The 17,530-nt window shown below is 37.5% G+C and overlaps 1 protein-coding gene across 12 annotated transcripts in view; it reads right to left on the bottom strand.

Moving 5' to 3' along the window:
• ANKS1A (ankyrin repeat and sterile alpha motif domain containing 1A) overlaps positions 1-17,530 on the bottom strand; it is a 282,636-nt gene that overhangs the window by 30,214 nt on the left and 234,892 nt on the right. For all 12 annotated transcript variants that reach the window (XR_001628236.2, XM_056818070.1, XM_007483721.3 and 9 more), the window contains one exon: positions 2,418-2,484. Coding sequence is in view for 11 of the 12 variants with exons in the window: in XM_056818070.1 (XP_056674048.1) it covers positions 2,418-2,484 (67 nt within the window). In the remaining variant the exon portion in view is untranslated. The remainder of the gene's footprint in view (positions 1-2,417; positions 2,485-17,530) is intronic.

Here is a 17,530-nt window from a genome sequence, read left to right as displayed (position 1 = left end):
TCATTTACAAAGGCAACTTTAGCTTTTATTGGAATGAAGCACAATTCTCCTCTCTTCCCTATGGTGTTATGATAACACATTAATTATGTCATCAATCAGACTCTCTGCAAAGTCCCCACGATAGCATGCAGAGGATTTGGCATTAGTATACAAGTTACTTCGTGGTCAATGCTTAACTAAAATCCTTACTACTTTGCTCCACCCATTTCACCATTTTCAATAAGAGGGGTTTCAAACCCTTTAAATGAAGAAAGAAATTCACATTAACTACTGGAGAACCTGTCCCTGTTAATAGGCAAGACCACTACATACTCCTCTTAGAGTAGGCTTTCCTAGTGTCAAACATCACTCTAATAATAGCCCAGGAAAACAACTCACGGGGTAATAGTCCTCTATTTAATGCAAATAAAATATTCATAAGGAAGACTTTGCTTCATATTTAGAAATAATAAAAACAATAATAGAGAGGTAACATGGAATAATGTACAGAAAGCTGGTAAGCCACAACTCTACCACACTGGCCCTAGGCAAGTCCCTTTGGTGCCATAAACAACTCTCAGAATAGGTGCTGATTTTCTATAGGAAAAAGGAGCTCCTTAAATTGAGGAAATCACAAGTCCTAGCAAAAAGAATAAGAAAGTTGACAAAATGTTTATTGCTTGACTGATTGATAGCCATAGAAGTTCAGAATTAGGGGTAATGTGGCATAGTGGATGAAGCTAGCATTGGGAGTTAGGAAGCCCTGGGTTTGGATCCTACCTCTGACACCCACTGTGTCAACCTAAATAAGTTGTTCCTCATCTGGGGGAGGGGGGGGGGGTTCCAAGAAGCTCACAGGACTTTAACTGGCACAACAGTTACTGCTCGGCATCCATAAAGGGTTTTTTCCCTGGGAGTTTTCTATACCAATAAAATCATAGGTGCCAGCACGCATATTCAAGTATCATCATAATTTAGGGTAATGGATTTAAAATTAATTTAGAAACTGAAATGTACAAAAGTAACTGATATATGCACAGTACCTGGAGATCTGCCAAGAACTTTATAGCAATTATCATCTTCAGTTCTCATAAGCAGCTTGTAAAATACCAAAAAGTCATATTAGCCCCACTTAACAGAGGAAGAAACTGAGGCTGGAGAGGTTAAGTAATTTGCTCAGGACTGCACACCTAATAGGTGTCTGAGGTCAGCTTTGAATTATAGGTCTTTTGCGGTGTGCCAGAGCCAGTTCAGTTCAGCTTAAAAGTTGTTCAGTGTGAATATTTACATCTCTGAAACTGGCAAATCAAGGCTCAATTTATCATTTTGATGATTACCTAAGCTGCTTTTCCCCCAGACAGCTGGGCGCAGTACACTCATGCTACATATGCTGCCTCTTTTTGAGAGAGAAGTTGCTGCTATCAAAAATTCACTTCTCTGGAGGACTCTGAAAGTTTGCAAAGCACTTGCCTCACAACTGTCTTGTGAGGTAGGTAGAGTAATGCTTATACTATTATCTCAGTCTTATAAATGAGAAAATTGGGGCTCAGAGATTAAGTAGATTATATAATATCAAATAGGTCAAGGGTCATAGCTGGTATCCACTGATCTCTTTACTTTGATTTCACTGTACTTTTTACTATACTATATAGCCATTCATTTCATTTGATTTCTAACTATAATAGAAGACTGACATTTGCCAGATAAAGTCTTTACTTTTATAATGAGGTAATAATAGTACCAGATTCACCTAGGTGCTTTTGTGGTTACTCTCTAGGTATATGCCAACTTTTAGCAAATTTATATCAAAATTCAAATTTACGAATGATAATGAATAACTAATTGCCAGGTCACTTATTTGAAAAAAAATTGATTAAAATTCAACACACATACATATATATATATATATATATTTAAGAACACATCTATTGTATAAAGTAAGGCACATCTCTACAGTTCCTTGTGTAATGTTGAACATTTGGGAGATATATAATTAAGAACAACACTAGGTTCTACATGCCTAAAACTGGGGCAGTGATTATACTAGGATGAAGGACTTGGTTGTGTTGTTCCCTTATTCACAGCCATCTTTTGTAATAAAAGGATAAACCTGGATGAGAAAGTCATTCATCATCAGGAAAGGTTAATACTGAATGGGGGAAGGGCTGCTCAGTCAGCCATGCCAATGCAGTTATTTATTTTCTAATAAATCAAGCTGTATGTCTTGCAGAGAAGAAAAAGGAAGCAATGAAGTCTGAGGAAAGTTACATGTACAATGTTTCATAGAAATAGAACGTGAATTTGAACCTCAATCTAGTATTCTTCCCATACATGATCTACATAAACAGAGCAAGTCTAGACAGTGGCAACTCTGATCCCCAACCTCTTGGCATGATGGTCTATCCAACTAAGCCAACTGGCCACATTTAAAATGGTACCTGAAATCTTCTGTTGTTCCTGAGAAAAGTCTATGCCTTCCCCGATTGAGCTCATGATCTTTTCAATCTGAAATGTAAAAAGAGAATAAAGGACATTAGATTTGAATGACACTTTAGAAAACTATATTTGCAGTAGCAGGAGAACGCTGGGTCACCTCACATTCCAATGTGGGTAAAGCCTGGGTATCCCCAAGGTCAGAATCAATCTCAATAAAAACAACTCACATTTAATGATTTAAAGGCTTCTAAGTAATTCAGCTCCAGAAGCCATATTCCTGAAAGAAATCCCAAAGAAAGTAACCAGAAATGTTAGCTGTCAAAGGGTATGTAATTCAAGAAACACATTAGTTCTAAAGATGCAGTGATGAAAAATGGCACAATTCTTGCTCTGAGGGAGTTTTCAGCCTCACAGGGGAGAGATACCATGTACAAAAAATAAGTATGACAAAGTAGAATGTAAAGGCGGCAAATGAGGGGACCAAAGCACTTTAGAAAATTCCTTAAGAAGAGAGCATTTCAGCTGCAGGGAGACAAGGGAAAGACTGGTGGCAGAAGCAGCACCTGACATGGTTCTTGAAGGAGATGGAGAAGGGAAATGGAGAAAGGCATGTCATTCTGGAATGGGAAACACTCTGCACAGATGTAGTAAAATGGCAAGAGAAGACACAACAAACATCCAATTTTGGTTTAATATAGAGAAACCAGGATTGTTACTCCATGGTACCTTTTTGCTGAAGAAGCAATATTTAATTCTACTAGGTTTGTGGGATCCAGAGCTCAAAAGCTAGTTTTCTGGCCACAGCGAGGTTGAGGAACAAGTAGAGCTACAAGTGAGGCTGAAATCAGTCATATTACAATTTGTTAGGAGGTGTAAGAGACTTGTGTTGCTGGTGGGGGGAACTGAGAGCTATTTCGTGGGCAAAGAAAGGCACAAAAAATGGATGGGTGGCTGTATTTCACATATAAGACCTCACTCTATCAAGGAAGAACTTTGCAGGTCAGGATGGTTTATCTATACTACCAAGGACTGCATAGTTTAATGGAAAAAGCATTGGGCTGGGATTGAGATCTATATACTGATAATTTGCTCTTAGCAAACTGCCTCCTTAAATCCCAGTTTCAATAACTTTAATTAATATAAGGTTATATTTCTTAAATCACTTACTTCTCAGGATTGTAAAGACCAAGTGAATCATAGAATCAAAGAGTTCTAAGAGACCAAAGAGATCATTTAGTCCAACCTCCTTCATTGTATAAATGAAACAATTTCAGAAAAAGACTATGATTTGTTTAAGATCAGTTTCAATTTTAACAATCATTTATTAAGCATCTATTATGTCCAAGGCATTGTGTTAACAGAAAAGGTAGAAATAAAACAAGTCTTTGTTTTTAAGAGGCACATGTTCTACTGAAGAAATACATGTATACATATGGGAAATCCTAAAATAATTCAAGGGAGAGAGCATTAACAACTAAGAAAATCAAGGAAGGCTTCATAGAAGAGGTGATACCTGAGAGGGAGAGCTGAGGAAAGAACACATTTCAGGCATGGAAAAATGCTTCTACAAATATCTGGAGATGAGAGATGATGTGTTTGGAGAGTTTAGTTGGGCAGTAAAGATAGGCTGGAGCCAGAAGCAGAAACCAATCAGGAAGATCTCACAATATTCCAGGTGAGAGATGATGAGTACCTGAATTATGACATTGGTTACAAGAAAGACATGGATTCAAGAAAAGTTGTGGAGGAAAGAATTGTAAGGAGTTGGTGATTGACTACACATGGGATAGGGATAGAGAAGAAAGTTTTGATGACTGGTTACACAGCTAGAATTTTTCTTGGTCTCCTTGATTCCCAGTCTGCAGCTCTCTACATTGACCATCAAAGACCTTAGGAATCATAACATGCTACATATAGTTTAGTTAACGTTGACACTTCAAGAAAGATCTTCTGGCCCACAAGTTTTATTCTTGGGAGCAACCTGGAGGGGGAAGATTCAGTGGACACTCTTACCCCTCAAGCCTTCACCAGGCAATAACAATGAAGGAAGGAGCCCAAGAAAACAGACTTATTGAGATGAAACAAACCCTCAGGCTCTCTTCAGAATCCCCTAGATGAGGCCAACATGGCCACATGACCAGGTCAAAGATCTAAAAGCCTGAAGAGGAAGAACAAGCCAATGTAAATTCCTCTCTTCCCTTTAAAAGACGAAGTAGTAAAGTGATTGTGCCCAATAGCTGGAAGGGGGAAAATCATTTCACCCATCTTCAGTTGACAGACAAAGGCAGCAGAAGAAAAGTACATGGCCACTTCCTCCTTGCCGCCAAAAGATCTGCAAAATATTTCCACAGGACAGATTTTTTCAGCTCACTGTGTCACCTGATCTCCTGTTAAGACTAAGGTATTATGGCTCAACCCCAAACCCTGAACATGCAAAAAGAGACACTGTAAATTATCTCTGAGTGGTGCTCCTTCTGGGAGCCGAGCTTTTAGCCTTGAAGTAGACAACAGACACTTATAGGACTTCAGCACTGCAAGAGGTTGTTTATTCAAATGGTCTCCTCTTTTCCAGAAAAGAGTATTCTCTTATCATGCCACTTCCTCCCCTCCATCTATCATTTAAGATTCAGTTTCTCACTTCTCCTCTAGGAAACTTTCTCTGACAAACTAGTTTAAGGGCTCTCTTATATTTCTGAATTCTTATAATCTGTCCCATACAATTTGGCCCAATATGAAGTCCTGAATATGGGTTGTTCTTTGTATTTTGGGCTATTTTATTTTTTCCAAATTTTATTCCAATTTTAATGCAGTTTCCCTATCCAAAGATTATGTATTCCCTGTTATGTACTGGCCTACTTTATTAAATTAGATTGAAAACTCCTTGAGAGTAGGAATGATAGCTAATTCACATTAAACTCACTTTAAGTTCACAAAGAACTATACTCACAATTATTCTGTGGAAGTAGAGGTAGTCAGTCTTGAAATGATGGAGCTGGAAGAGACCTTGGAAATCATCTGGTCTACTTTTGCCATTTTATAGTTTAGTAAAATAAGAGATTTAGTGATTTGTTCAGTCATACAGTATCAGTGCTGTAATTTAAACTCCAGCATTCTCTCTTTAAATCCAGTCCCACAAAACTATACTTTTTGAATTCATAACTAGTAAGACACCCTTGTCTGTGTAATTCTATTATGTCTTTTTCCTTTTTACTACATAATGTTCATGCTTTCTCACTACCCCCTGACCTTTAAATGCCCCACATAATTCTAGATTAATAGAAGATAGTTAACAAGGATTGATTAAAGCTTAATCTTTGCTAATGATACAACTTTCACCCTACCCCTAAATGAATGGAGATTTGTATATGATAGGTCTTTGGGGAATAAAGAGTAGGGGAGGTAAAGAGGTGGGGCAGGGGTCCTTAACCATTTTTTGTATCATAAATACTTTTGGTGAAGCATAGATCCTCTTCTCAAATAATATTTTGGTTTTGAAAATTCATAATTAAAAGGAATGCTTAATTTCAGTTAGAAGCTAGTAAAAATAAAGATGTAATTTTTTCCCCACATAGTAGATGCTTAATAAATGTTTACTGATTTATTGATTAAACATCCAAGTTTACAGACCCTTCCCCAAATATATCCCTGGACTCTAGAGTAAAAGCCAAGAACCTCTGGATCAGGGGCAGGTAAAAAAGGTAGTTACAAAGGATTCGATGGCTATTTCTCTTTTTTTTTAATCAGACAGTGAACAACCAAATATTAAACCAGTTGGTTAACAAGCATTATTATGTGCAAGGCACTCTACTAAGTTTTGGGAATACAAGAAAGGCAAACACAGTCCTTGATCTCAAGGTGCTCACAATCTAATAGGGGAAGAAAAAAACAAACAAGAGAATAATTAATTGCAAAGAGGGGAAGGAATTAGAAGTAGGGGGAGTGAAGAACCAGAAAGGGTCACTTACAGAAATTAGGCTTTGAAATGAGTCTGGAGGGAAGTCAGGAAAACTAAGAGATTAGATAAGCAGATCATTCCAGGCATGAGTGACACCTAGTACATGAGTGACACCCTAGCACAGCAAATGGACTATCTTTTGTCAGGAATAATATATCTGGACTGTAAAGTATGTGGGGAATGTAAGTAAAGTGTAAGAAGACTGGAAAGGTAGGGAGGGTCAGTACATGAAGAATTTTAAATACCAAACAGAGGAATTTATGTATGGTCCTAGAGGTAACAGAGAACTACAAGAATTCACTGGGCAGAAGATGGATGAATTAATGAATAAAACTCTTAGTAAGCAATTCCTACACACAAAACACTATTCAAAGCACTGGGAATACAAAAAGAAAAGACAGTCCCTGCTTTCAAGGAGCCCATACTCTAATGGTGAAGTCAACTCATATGAAGGTTTCAGCTGCAAAACTGATGGAAGGGTTCTTAGGGTGCATTAGTAAAGCCCATGTTGATGTCCCTATTTTAATGTCATTTCTACAGATATACAGATTCTACAGAACCATTTCTGGTGTTGACTATTTGACAATACCAAAAATATGTTGACAAGAACTTTCTTTTCTGGGTCGCTTTCAGTAGATATAGCTGTGGTAACTGAAGGGGTAGTTGCATCTCCATAAGTGCTATTTCCAAGGACAATAACAAAGGGGAGTGGGTGAACGCCTTGTTCTTGGGTTCATTGGATTGGCATGGTTAGACTTATGCTTCAGAAAAATCATCTTGGCAGCTTGAAGGGAGGATGGAATGCAGTAGTGAGAGATGATCATAATAATTCAGGTAAAAAGCAAGGTGGCCCTGAACTAGGGTTGTGGCTCTGGGTGTAAGTAGAGAGAAACTGATTCATATAAGAGATGTTGTAAAGACAAAAATGATCAAATTTGGCAACAGGTTGACTATATGGGGTGAGAGAGAGGAGTTGAGGATGACCACAAAGTTGCAAGCCTAGGTGACTGCAAGATGGTGAGATGGTCAATGATAAATAGAGACATTCATAAGAGGGGTTTAGGGAAAAGAGAATTGAATTCTGTTTTGAATATGTTGTGTTTGGGGTAATTATAGGACAGCCAGTGTAAAATATCTAAAAGAAAGGTGGTAATGTAGGATTGAAGCTCAGGGGAAAGACCAGGGCTGGATATATAGACTGGGAATCAAATGCCTAAGAAATGAAAAATGAACCAATGGGAGTTGATGAGATCACCCAGCTAAGACATTATAGACTACAATGAAAATGGAAAAAATAATCTTAAGACAACCAAAAATAAATGTTGCAAAATTATAAAGAAAAAACATTGTCCTGAATAAGAGCTATGAAAAGATACCTCCAGCCCACTCTTTTGCAGAGATGGAAGGTCTGTGACTGTGGCATATGGAATATATTTTCAAATTTTTTTTATTTTCTCTTCTTACTATTCTTTTAAAAATATAATATTACACATGATAGCTCTTAGGGAAAGGAGGAGAAGGATAATACTAGGGAAAATTATGATAAAAAGCTAAAGATGTCAAGAAGTAGATATATGTTTTTCAAAGATAGCATAAAACATAAAGAAGACAGAGCTTTTTGGGACACCCACTGAGAGAAGATGGCAAGGATCAAGAATTAGCAAAGTAGGGGGCAGCTGGGTGGCTCAGTGGATTGAGAGTCAGGCCTAGAGATAGGAGGTTCTAGGTTCAAATCTGGACTCAGACACTTCCCAGCTGTGTGACCCTGGGCAAGTCACTTGACCCCCATTGCCTACCCCTTACCACTCTTCTGCCTTGGAACCAAGGCAGAAGGTAAGGGTTTAAAAAAAAAAAGAATTAGCAAAGTAGACTAAAGAAAGGCAAGGCAGAAGGAGAATAATAAAAATCTAGAGGAGAATAAATATAGGAGGAGAAGGTGACTGCTAAGTAGAGATCAAGGATGGGAACTAAGAAAAAGCCATTAGACCTAGCAATTAGATCACTGGTAAGTTTAGAGAGGGTGATTTCAGTGGAATTATGAGGTCAGAAAACAGGTTGCAAAGGGTTTAGAAATCAGTGAAATGAGAAGTTGAGTACAGACATTGCAGAAGGCTTTTTAAAGGAGTTTAGACATGGAGAGGAGGAGAGATATAGGATGAAAGTTAGAAGACATGATACAACCATGAGGGGTTTTTTTGTTTTTGTTTTTGTTTTAAGGATAGAGAAGACATGGGCATGTTTGTAAGCAATGAGGAAAGAACGAGTAGAGAAAAAAAGATTCTGGATGATATTGAGGACAATCTGCTTGAAAGAAGGAGATTGGATTAAAGGGTGAATGTGAATCACAGACTTGGCAGGAAAAAGTGCCATTTAAGTATATAATGAAGAAGAGGATAGTGGAGGAAGATGTCTAAATTATATGAGATGAAAAGGCAAGAAGAAAGAGTTTTCAGGGAATAGTCTTAATTTTTTTTTTTTCCCAGTGAAGTATAAAGCAACAGCTTTCACTGAGAGGGGAATAGGGAGATAATAGTGGGAAGAGACAAAAATATTTGAGATGGCCTCTGGAGTCGTATATTAAAGTATATTAAACTGAATAGGGAGGAATAGAATATTTTTAACTTTTATAACATTAACACCAGACATTCTTCTCTCTATATGTTAAGTAGAAAATATTATAGATTTGAAAACTTTTGGTTTTTTAACATAGGCAGTTATTTTAAAATCTTGCCTTGGACACACAAATGCCTTCTCCTGGCTTGGGAAAGATTAGAAGGAGAGGAGAATGGAGAGATATTAGAGGGTACCAGAATGACAAATTGTTCTTTGGAAATAGTGGAAAATACCAATAGAAATTATCTAGTAAAAACCCCTCATTTTTTAATGGAAAAGACTGAAGTCCAGATAGGGTAAGTAGCTTTTATCCCAAATCTTGCTAAAATATAAGAGCCCAGGCTTTCAAACTCCTAATAACAGCAGTCTTTCCACCATACCAAATTCTCTCTCCTCCTTGGTGGGAAAGATGGTAAAGACATTTATTTAGCTAAGTGACTATGCTGCTAGTTGCTATGCCTGGTGAAATTGGAATGGTTTGGAAGATAAATAGGGAAGGTAAGGGTTATCTGGTTGGGGAACCTGATAAATTTCTTTTTCTTGTAGTACCAATGAGGCCCTGATTAGTATAAATACTAAAACCCTTGAAGTGGTTACATTATTAAAAATCTCACCAAATATTTCTATTAGGATGAACCAATTACCACATTTTATATAATTATAATTTTGAACAGTGTGAATTCAGATAAATGCAACGACTTTAGGGGATTCATCATTCACACTAATTAGACCTAGCTATATTTCTAAAAACCTTCCCCTTCTGAATTTGTAAGCTTTTTCCTTGTAAATAAACAAAAGAATTACATATTCCTTCATTTCAACACCTGTGTTAGAGATTCAGCTGCTTAAACTAGGTCAATAAATCCAAGCATTATAAATTTCTGCCAGAGGGCCTTCTGAATCTGAAGTAATGGAGCCCAGTATCCTTGGTCTGCTCTCTCTAAATTGTCCTAGGAGTATCAGCCTAGACTAAGGTGATTATCATCATCAATAAAAAATATTTCAGGAATGTCAATCTTCATTTTTGATGATCAAAATCTAGGAACAGTTGATTCTTGATACTCAAATTTACCATAGCTAAACTGTGAGGTTTGATTAGGGACTCATCCAAGTTTTGACAGTGGAACTTTAATTTACAAAATTATTTAAAGAAAATTATTGGTTTGTTTAGAACTTTAAGTAGAGAATCCCTAACCTCAGAGATTTAAAGTTGGACCTTTGGAGCCCTTCTCCAGCATCTGACAGAGTGGCCCAGGTTTGGAGGTAGTCAAGCATTACAGCAACACTGGCCTCTATAGTATCTTACCCCCTTCCCCATCACTGCTCTTGGCTTCATTAAACACAAGGGCCATAAAGAAAACTTTGCAAGACCTCCTGTTTCTTCACTTTCCCCCCCAAATTCTTGGCCTCATCCCTTAATGTGAATTGTCTGCCAGGAAGTATGGTGATTTTAGTCTGGACAAATAAATGTTCAGTAAAGACAAGTAAAGTTCTGATCCAAACTTCATGTAGTTTAACCATTGTGTTGAAGTAAAAAATAAATATGATCAGACAATTACAGTTTGGTTGTTTTTTGGTTTTGGTCTAGGGGAAAGGGGTGGGATGGGGATAGAATGAAAGAAGAGATCTTATTCTTGCTATAACATTATTATTATTTTTTAAACCATTTATCTTTCATCTTAGAATCAATACTGTGTATTGGTTCCAAGGCAGAAGGCTAGGCAATGTGGGTAAAGTGACTTGCCCAGGGTCACACAGCCAGAGAGTGTCTGAGGTCAGATTTGAACCTAGGACCTCCTGTCTCTAAGGCCTAGCTTTCAGTCCACTGAGCCACCCAGCTGCCCTCTAACAACATTATTACTGAGAGTCAGTATAGTACAGTGGAAAAAGTTCTAGATTTGGAGACAAAAGAAATCTGGGCTTCAGTCTGAGCTCTGACAGATTAGTTGTATGAGCAAGTCACAACCTCTCATAGCCTCAGGCTTCTCCTTTCTCCAATGCCCACTTCGATCCATTCTCCACTCAGCTGCCAAAGTGATCTTACTAAAGAACAAGTCTGGCCAGGCCACTCACTCCAGTAGCTTCACCTATTACCTACAGGATAAAATAGAAATTACTCTGTTTTGCATTTAAAACCTTTCACAATCTTGCACCTTCCTATCTTTCTTATTATTTATTCCCCTCCATATACTTTTTAAAAAATACCTTTACTTTCTGTCATAGAAGCAATACTAAATGCCAATTCCAAGATGAGAGGTAAGAGTTGGGCAATTGGGGTTAAGTGACTTCTCCAGGGTCACATACCTGGGAAGTATCTGGGGGCATATTTTAACCCAGGTCTTCCTGTCTCCAGGCCTGGTTCTCTATCCACTGAGCCACCTAGCTGCCTCCCTCTTCATATACTTTATAATCCAGCTAAACTGACTCACTTGCCAATCCTCACAAGGGACAGCACTTCTTGTCTTTTCAATGGCTGTCCCTCAGGCTGAAAGCATTTCCTCTATTCATCTCTGCCTCTTGGCTTCCACAGCTTCCTTCAAAACTCAACTCAAATCACAACTTAATTGGGAGGCCTTTGCTGGTTGGTAGTCCATTAGCCCAACCCAATCTCACCTAATTGCTAGTGCTTTCCTTCTGAGATTAACTTCCCACTATTCTGCATCAATGACCAAAATTATTTGTATGCTGTCTCTCCCATTAGAATTCTTAATTCCCCTCAAGAGTGGAAGACAGTAGTTTTATATTTCTTTGCATCTTCTATGTTTTGCAGAGTGCCTGAATATATTAAGAGCTTAATAAACACTTACCAATGAATTGATTCTTCAATTCATCCTCCACACAGTTGTAAAAATAATCTTCCTTCCTGGGACAAGGTAGTACAGTGGATAGGCTACCAGGCTTAGTCAGGAAGATTTAGGTTCAAATCCTCCCTCAGACACTGTGTGATCCTGGTCAAGTCACTTTTCTTATCTATAAAATGATGATAATAATAGTGCCTACCTCCCCCTGCCCCCATTGTGAGGATCAAATGAGATAATAATTTTAAAGCACTTAGTACAGTGCCTGGCACAATATAAAAATTTTATTTATTATTATTATTGTTGTTGTTCCTAAGGTACAGGTCTGACCTAGTTAATCTCTTGCTGAAAAACCTGCAGTGTTCATCCACTGCCCAAGGACGAATGCCCAGCATTTAAATCCCTTCACAATCTGGTTCCAATTTATTTTTCAGCCTTATTTCCTATTATGCCCCCTCATATATACTACATTCCAGTCAGCATTGGCTATTGGTGGTTCTCTCATCTCTTCCTACCTTCTCATCTGCTAAAATATATTTACCCAGACCTCCTTCTATAACAGAAGCATCTTTTCCTCCTCATCTCTGACTGCTGAAATCCTTCTCTTTTTTCAAGACCTACATTAAGGTAAGTACCTCCTTCATAAAACTATCACTGATTATCTCTCCCTCCTATTCTCTGCCCAGGTAAAAAATATATAGTATATGTAGTACTTTCTCTAGATCATAGCTAGGCTTTATAACTTTTTATATTATATTTTTGCAGAATGGTACATTAGAAAGGACACTGGATCTGGAGTCAGAGGACCTGGATTCTGCCACTTATTATTTGTGGGACCATAAGCAAGTAACAATCTCTTGGGGCCTCATTTTCCTCATCTATAAAACAAAGAGCCTTTAAAGTCCCCTCCAGCTCTAAATCCATGAATCCACAGAAATTTCCGATTTATGTTGTGGGCACCACTATCCATACATAATCCATTTTTGCTACACTGACTATTCATTAAGCAGTTTTCAGATGAAGAAATCAAAACTATTAATAATCACATGAAAAAGTGTTCTAAATCCCTCCTGATTAGAAAAATGCAAATCAAAACAACTCTGAGGTACCAACTCATACCTAGCATATTGGCCAATATGACAATAAAGAAAAATAATAAATGTTGGAGAGGATGTGGCAAATTGGGACACTAATACACTGCTGGTGGAGTTGTGAATTGATTCAACCATTCTGGAAGGTATTTGGAATTATGCCCAAAGCACTTTAAAAGAATGCATGCCCTTTGATCCAACAATACCACTACTAGGTTTGTACCCCAAAGCGATAATAAAAAAGGGTTGTACAAAAATATTCACAGCCGCACTCTGTGGTGGCAAAAAATTGGAAAATGAGGGGGTGTCCCTCAATTGGGGAATGGCTGAACAAATTGTGGTAAATGATAGTGATGGAATACTATTGTGCTATAAGGAATGATGAATTGGAGGATTTCTATATGAACTGGAAGAACTTCAATGAACTGATGCAGAGTGAAATGAGCAGAACCAAGAGAACATTGTACATAGAAAGTTGAAAGACTATGGAACAATTGAACATAATGGATTTTGCTACTAGTAGCAATACAATGATCTAGGACAATACCGAGGGACTTATGAGAAAGAATGCTATCCACATCAAGAGAAAGAACTGTGGGAGTAGAAATACAAAAGAAAAATCAGTTTTTTATATGGGTACATAATTTGGGGTTTTGGTTTCAAAAGACTGCTCTATTGCAAAAATGAATAATATAGAAATAGGTATCAAGTTATAACATTTGAATAACCCAGTAGAATTTCTTGTGGGAAGAAAATGTATCATGTAACCATGGAAAAATATTTAAAACAAAACAAACAAAAAAAAACCATTTAACTATTCATTCTCACCCAATAAGTTGTCAAAATTTCTCAAATTTTCCTTCAAAACAAAATCTCTCATATTCATACCCTTCTCTCCCTCCACGTAGCCACCATTCTACTTCAGAGTCCCTCAATTTGTCCTGTTTAGACAGTACTGTAACAGCATCCTAAATAGTTTCCTTGGATCATACTTCTCCCCTTTCCAATCTATTTTTCACACCATGGTCAAACTGAATTTTCTAAAGTACAAATTTGACCATGACATTCCACTACTCAATAAATTCCAGTGACTATAAACTTTGTTTTTCATTTAAAGTCCTTCACAATCTCTCTACAGCCCACATTTCCAGATCTTTTATCCATTATTCCTTTTTATCCAGAATGTGATCTAGTCAGGCTGGACTTCTGGCTTCTTCTCATCCATGGTACTCCCTTTCTGCCTCCATGCCTTTGCACTGGCTTACTGGAATGCCCTTACCTTTCATGTCCATCTTTCCAAATCTCTAATTTTCTTCAAAGCTTGGCTCCCCTTCTAACCTGATCCCACCAACAGTGATGACCTTCCCCTCAAATCACTTTATCTACATTTTGTAAATAACTATGTGTACTTTTTGTGCCCTGGTAGTAAGCTTCTAGAAGGCAGAGACTATTTAGCTTTTGTCTTTTTTTATACTGAACCCCCTAGCAAAGTACCTAGTATAGAGTATGTAATTAATAGATGCTTGTGATTCATTGATTGTAAACTTCTTTAACAAAGACTGTTTTTCTCCTCTCTTAATATCTAGCACTTAGCACATAAAAGATGCTTTAAAAATACTTGCTGAATTTGGTGAACTTCCAATGCTGGTACAAGTAATAAATTTCATCTTCAATATGAATGGAAAAAAGTAAAGGGAAAACTGCTAGAGATATTTAATAGATTCTTATTAGTATCCTAAAACTTGTTTGGCTCTTTGTACTTCTGAGGAGTGTGCTATCCTGGCCAGGCCTCAGAACAGTGGGAAGATTTTTCACTGCATATGGAGGGCAATTTTCCAAGTAAGGAATTCCATTCTTTATCTTCACCATCCCCACCCATAGTCAGGGAGGTTCTCACAAAGCACATAAACATTTCAAAACACTCACAGAGAAAAGAATGGAAAAAGACAAGTGCTCTGTATAGAAATGCCACAGTGGACTGGGCTACTAAAATGAGCAACAAAGTAAGATTCAATCTATAACACTGGATTTTTTAGAAGCTGCTGTGGGGTCACAAATCAGAATCTGTTCACAGAAAAGACTTAGATTGAGACCTCAAAAATCTCATGGAATTTTAGGAAATACAGAGTAAGTCCTATCAGATTCCTTGAATGGTGAGATTTGAAGTAGGATTCAAACATAAAAGAAATTAGATTATCTCATTCTTCCCTTCCTACTTGGGGTTTTGGTACTATGGGTAGAAAAAGAGAAAAGAAAGGAAGATGCCTTTGTATACTCCTTCCTACCCTGTTCTAATTCTAAATATTAATGAAAAAATTTCCATGACTGCTATCCTTGTCCTCCTGTAGGCCCTTTATTCTGTCCTTCAACTTGAAAATCTTTAAATGTTTATTCTAAATTGACCAACACCAAGCAAAAAGAGAATTTCTATATATAAAGGATAACAAAAAATTGTATATGAAATTGTAAGTCTATTATATACTGTTTGCTTTCCTCTTAACCTCTGTCCCCCCAGAACTTTCTCTCTCCCCCCACTTCCTCCTTCTCCCTCAAACTTATAGCTAGCTCCTTTCTTTATCCCAACCTCATTGGAAAACAAATATGCAGTCAACCAAAATAAATTCCTATATAGTCATCTCTTGCTATATTGTAGTTCACTTAATGTGGCTTCACTGTATCATGTTTTTTTTTTAATCTAATGCTGTATCATGGAGTTTTTGCTATATCATGGGATTTTGTGGATGAATATCCTACTGTAAACAATGGAAATGCAGTATGCCACTACTGCTAGTGCAAGTTTGCCAATGGGAGACTGTACACTATTGGCTGATGGAATGAAAGGTGACCAACCACAGAGCTGTATCCTGGGTGCTGATTGGCTCAGTGATTGTAGCATGGTCTGTTTCCTCTCCCACTGCTTTGGATTTTCACCTATCACAGGGGTCTCTGGAATCTAACTCCTGCAACAAGTGAGGGATCACTACACAGGCCATACATGAAAATGTATTTCTCATTCTGTAACTTGAGTCCAATACTACTCTGACAGTAGGTGGGTAACATGCTTTATTTTTAGTCTTCTGGATTGCAGATGGACATTGCATTTGTCAGAATTCCCAAGTCTTTCAAAGTTGTTTTATTTTTTGAACGATATTTTCATTGTAGAAATTGTTCTCTTGGCTCTATTCAATTTAATCTGTATCAGTTTATAGAAATCTTCCTAGGTTTCTTTGAATCTGTACTTTTGTAACTTTTTTTCTGGTTTTCCATGACACTCATATGCTACAATTTGTCCAGCCATTCTTCAATGACAAAAAGTCCCTTAGTTTCCAGTTCTTTGCTAAAACAAAATGCTCTTATAACTTCCTAAAAGAGTTCAGACATATAACAGGTCAAGAATTCTATAAGAGGAAAAAAAGCACTTTTCTCTTTGGGCTTGTATCCCAGTGCTCAGTGATGCACTCTCATCTATGCTGATGTTCCTCTAGGCATTACAGTCTGAACTACCCACTCTGGCACTTGTTACATGTTGTCCTGTATTATTTTTTAATTGGTAAAGGGTATCACATGTGTACCTCTAAAGAAAAGGGGTATCATATTATATATTATACTTCATTTCTCTATTTGGCCAGTGCCTTGAACTGTGCCAATACAAAGGAGGTATTTAATAAACTCTACTCTCTTCCCCTTTTTGAGGTGGCTTTGCTGACTGTTCTCATATTCAGGCTCACACTAGCAGCAAGTTGAATTGGGTGGAATCTGTTCCCCTGAGTGAGGTAGCACAGTATAGTAGAAAGAACATTAGACCTGGAGGAGACCAGATATTTGCTGGCTATTTATGAGGAAGTCACAAAATCTCCCAGAGCTTCAATTTCCTTAAAAAAAAAAGAAAAAGAAAAAGTGTGTATGTGTGTGAAGTGCTTTGTAAAATGAGACAAAAAATTCTAAAGTGCTTTGCAAATCTTAAGCTACTATATAAATGCCTCCTCTTACTACAATTGAAACTTAAAAATACTCTACAGTTAACTGTTACTATCATTATTGCTAATTCCAGCTTGGTAAACAAATAAACACAATTTTGGGTTTTGAAGATAGGAAATGAGAGAAAAGTTTGTACATTTATACAGGTATAGAATCACACCCCAGGTCAAATGGTCTCATCATGAGCAACACCCCTAAAATGTATAGTGGGCCAATGTCCTCAATTTCTTCTCATATATAGAAGCTAGCCTGGCCCTGAATCCATTTGATTGGTGAATTCAAGTACAATTTCAAGACCATGCACTAGCCCCTAGAAAATGACTGCTGACAGATTTACTCTCTGTCACAGACACCCTGCATGAATTCATCAGTATCTCTACTCTGCTTTCCTTAAATGCTGGCAATAGAAAGGTTCTCAGATTGGAGAGTGTTCTGATTCCAAACTTTCATCTGCAACCCCCCCCCAAAAAAGGCTATCTACGGGGGGTAGGGTCTTTGCCACATCCCTAGCATGAAGGTAACCTCTTAAAGAACAAAAACAGTTTGGGTAGAGGGAGGAAAAGGAGGTCTAGCTTACTGTCCTTGTGCAAGGGATGTAAAATTCATAACCTGACTGAAGAAAAACAGCACCCTGAGGGAAGTACATCATCAGGACAGGAATGTATTTTCACTGGGAGGAA

This window comes from Monodelphis domestica, chromosome 2 (genome assembly GCF_027887165.1).
Source record: "Monodelphis domestica isolate mMonDom1 chromosome 2, mMonDom1.pri, whole genome shotgun sequence".
In the NCBI taxonomy this organism is placed as follows: Eukaryota; Metazoa; Chordata; class Mammalia; order Didelphimorphia; family Didelphidae; genus Monodelphis; species Monodelphis domestica.
This window is presented reverse-complemented; position numbering and strand designations above follow the sequence as displayed.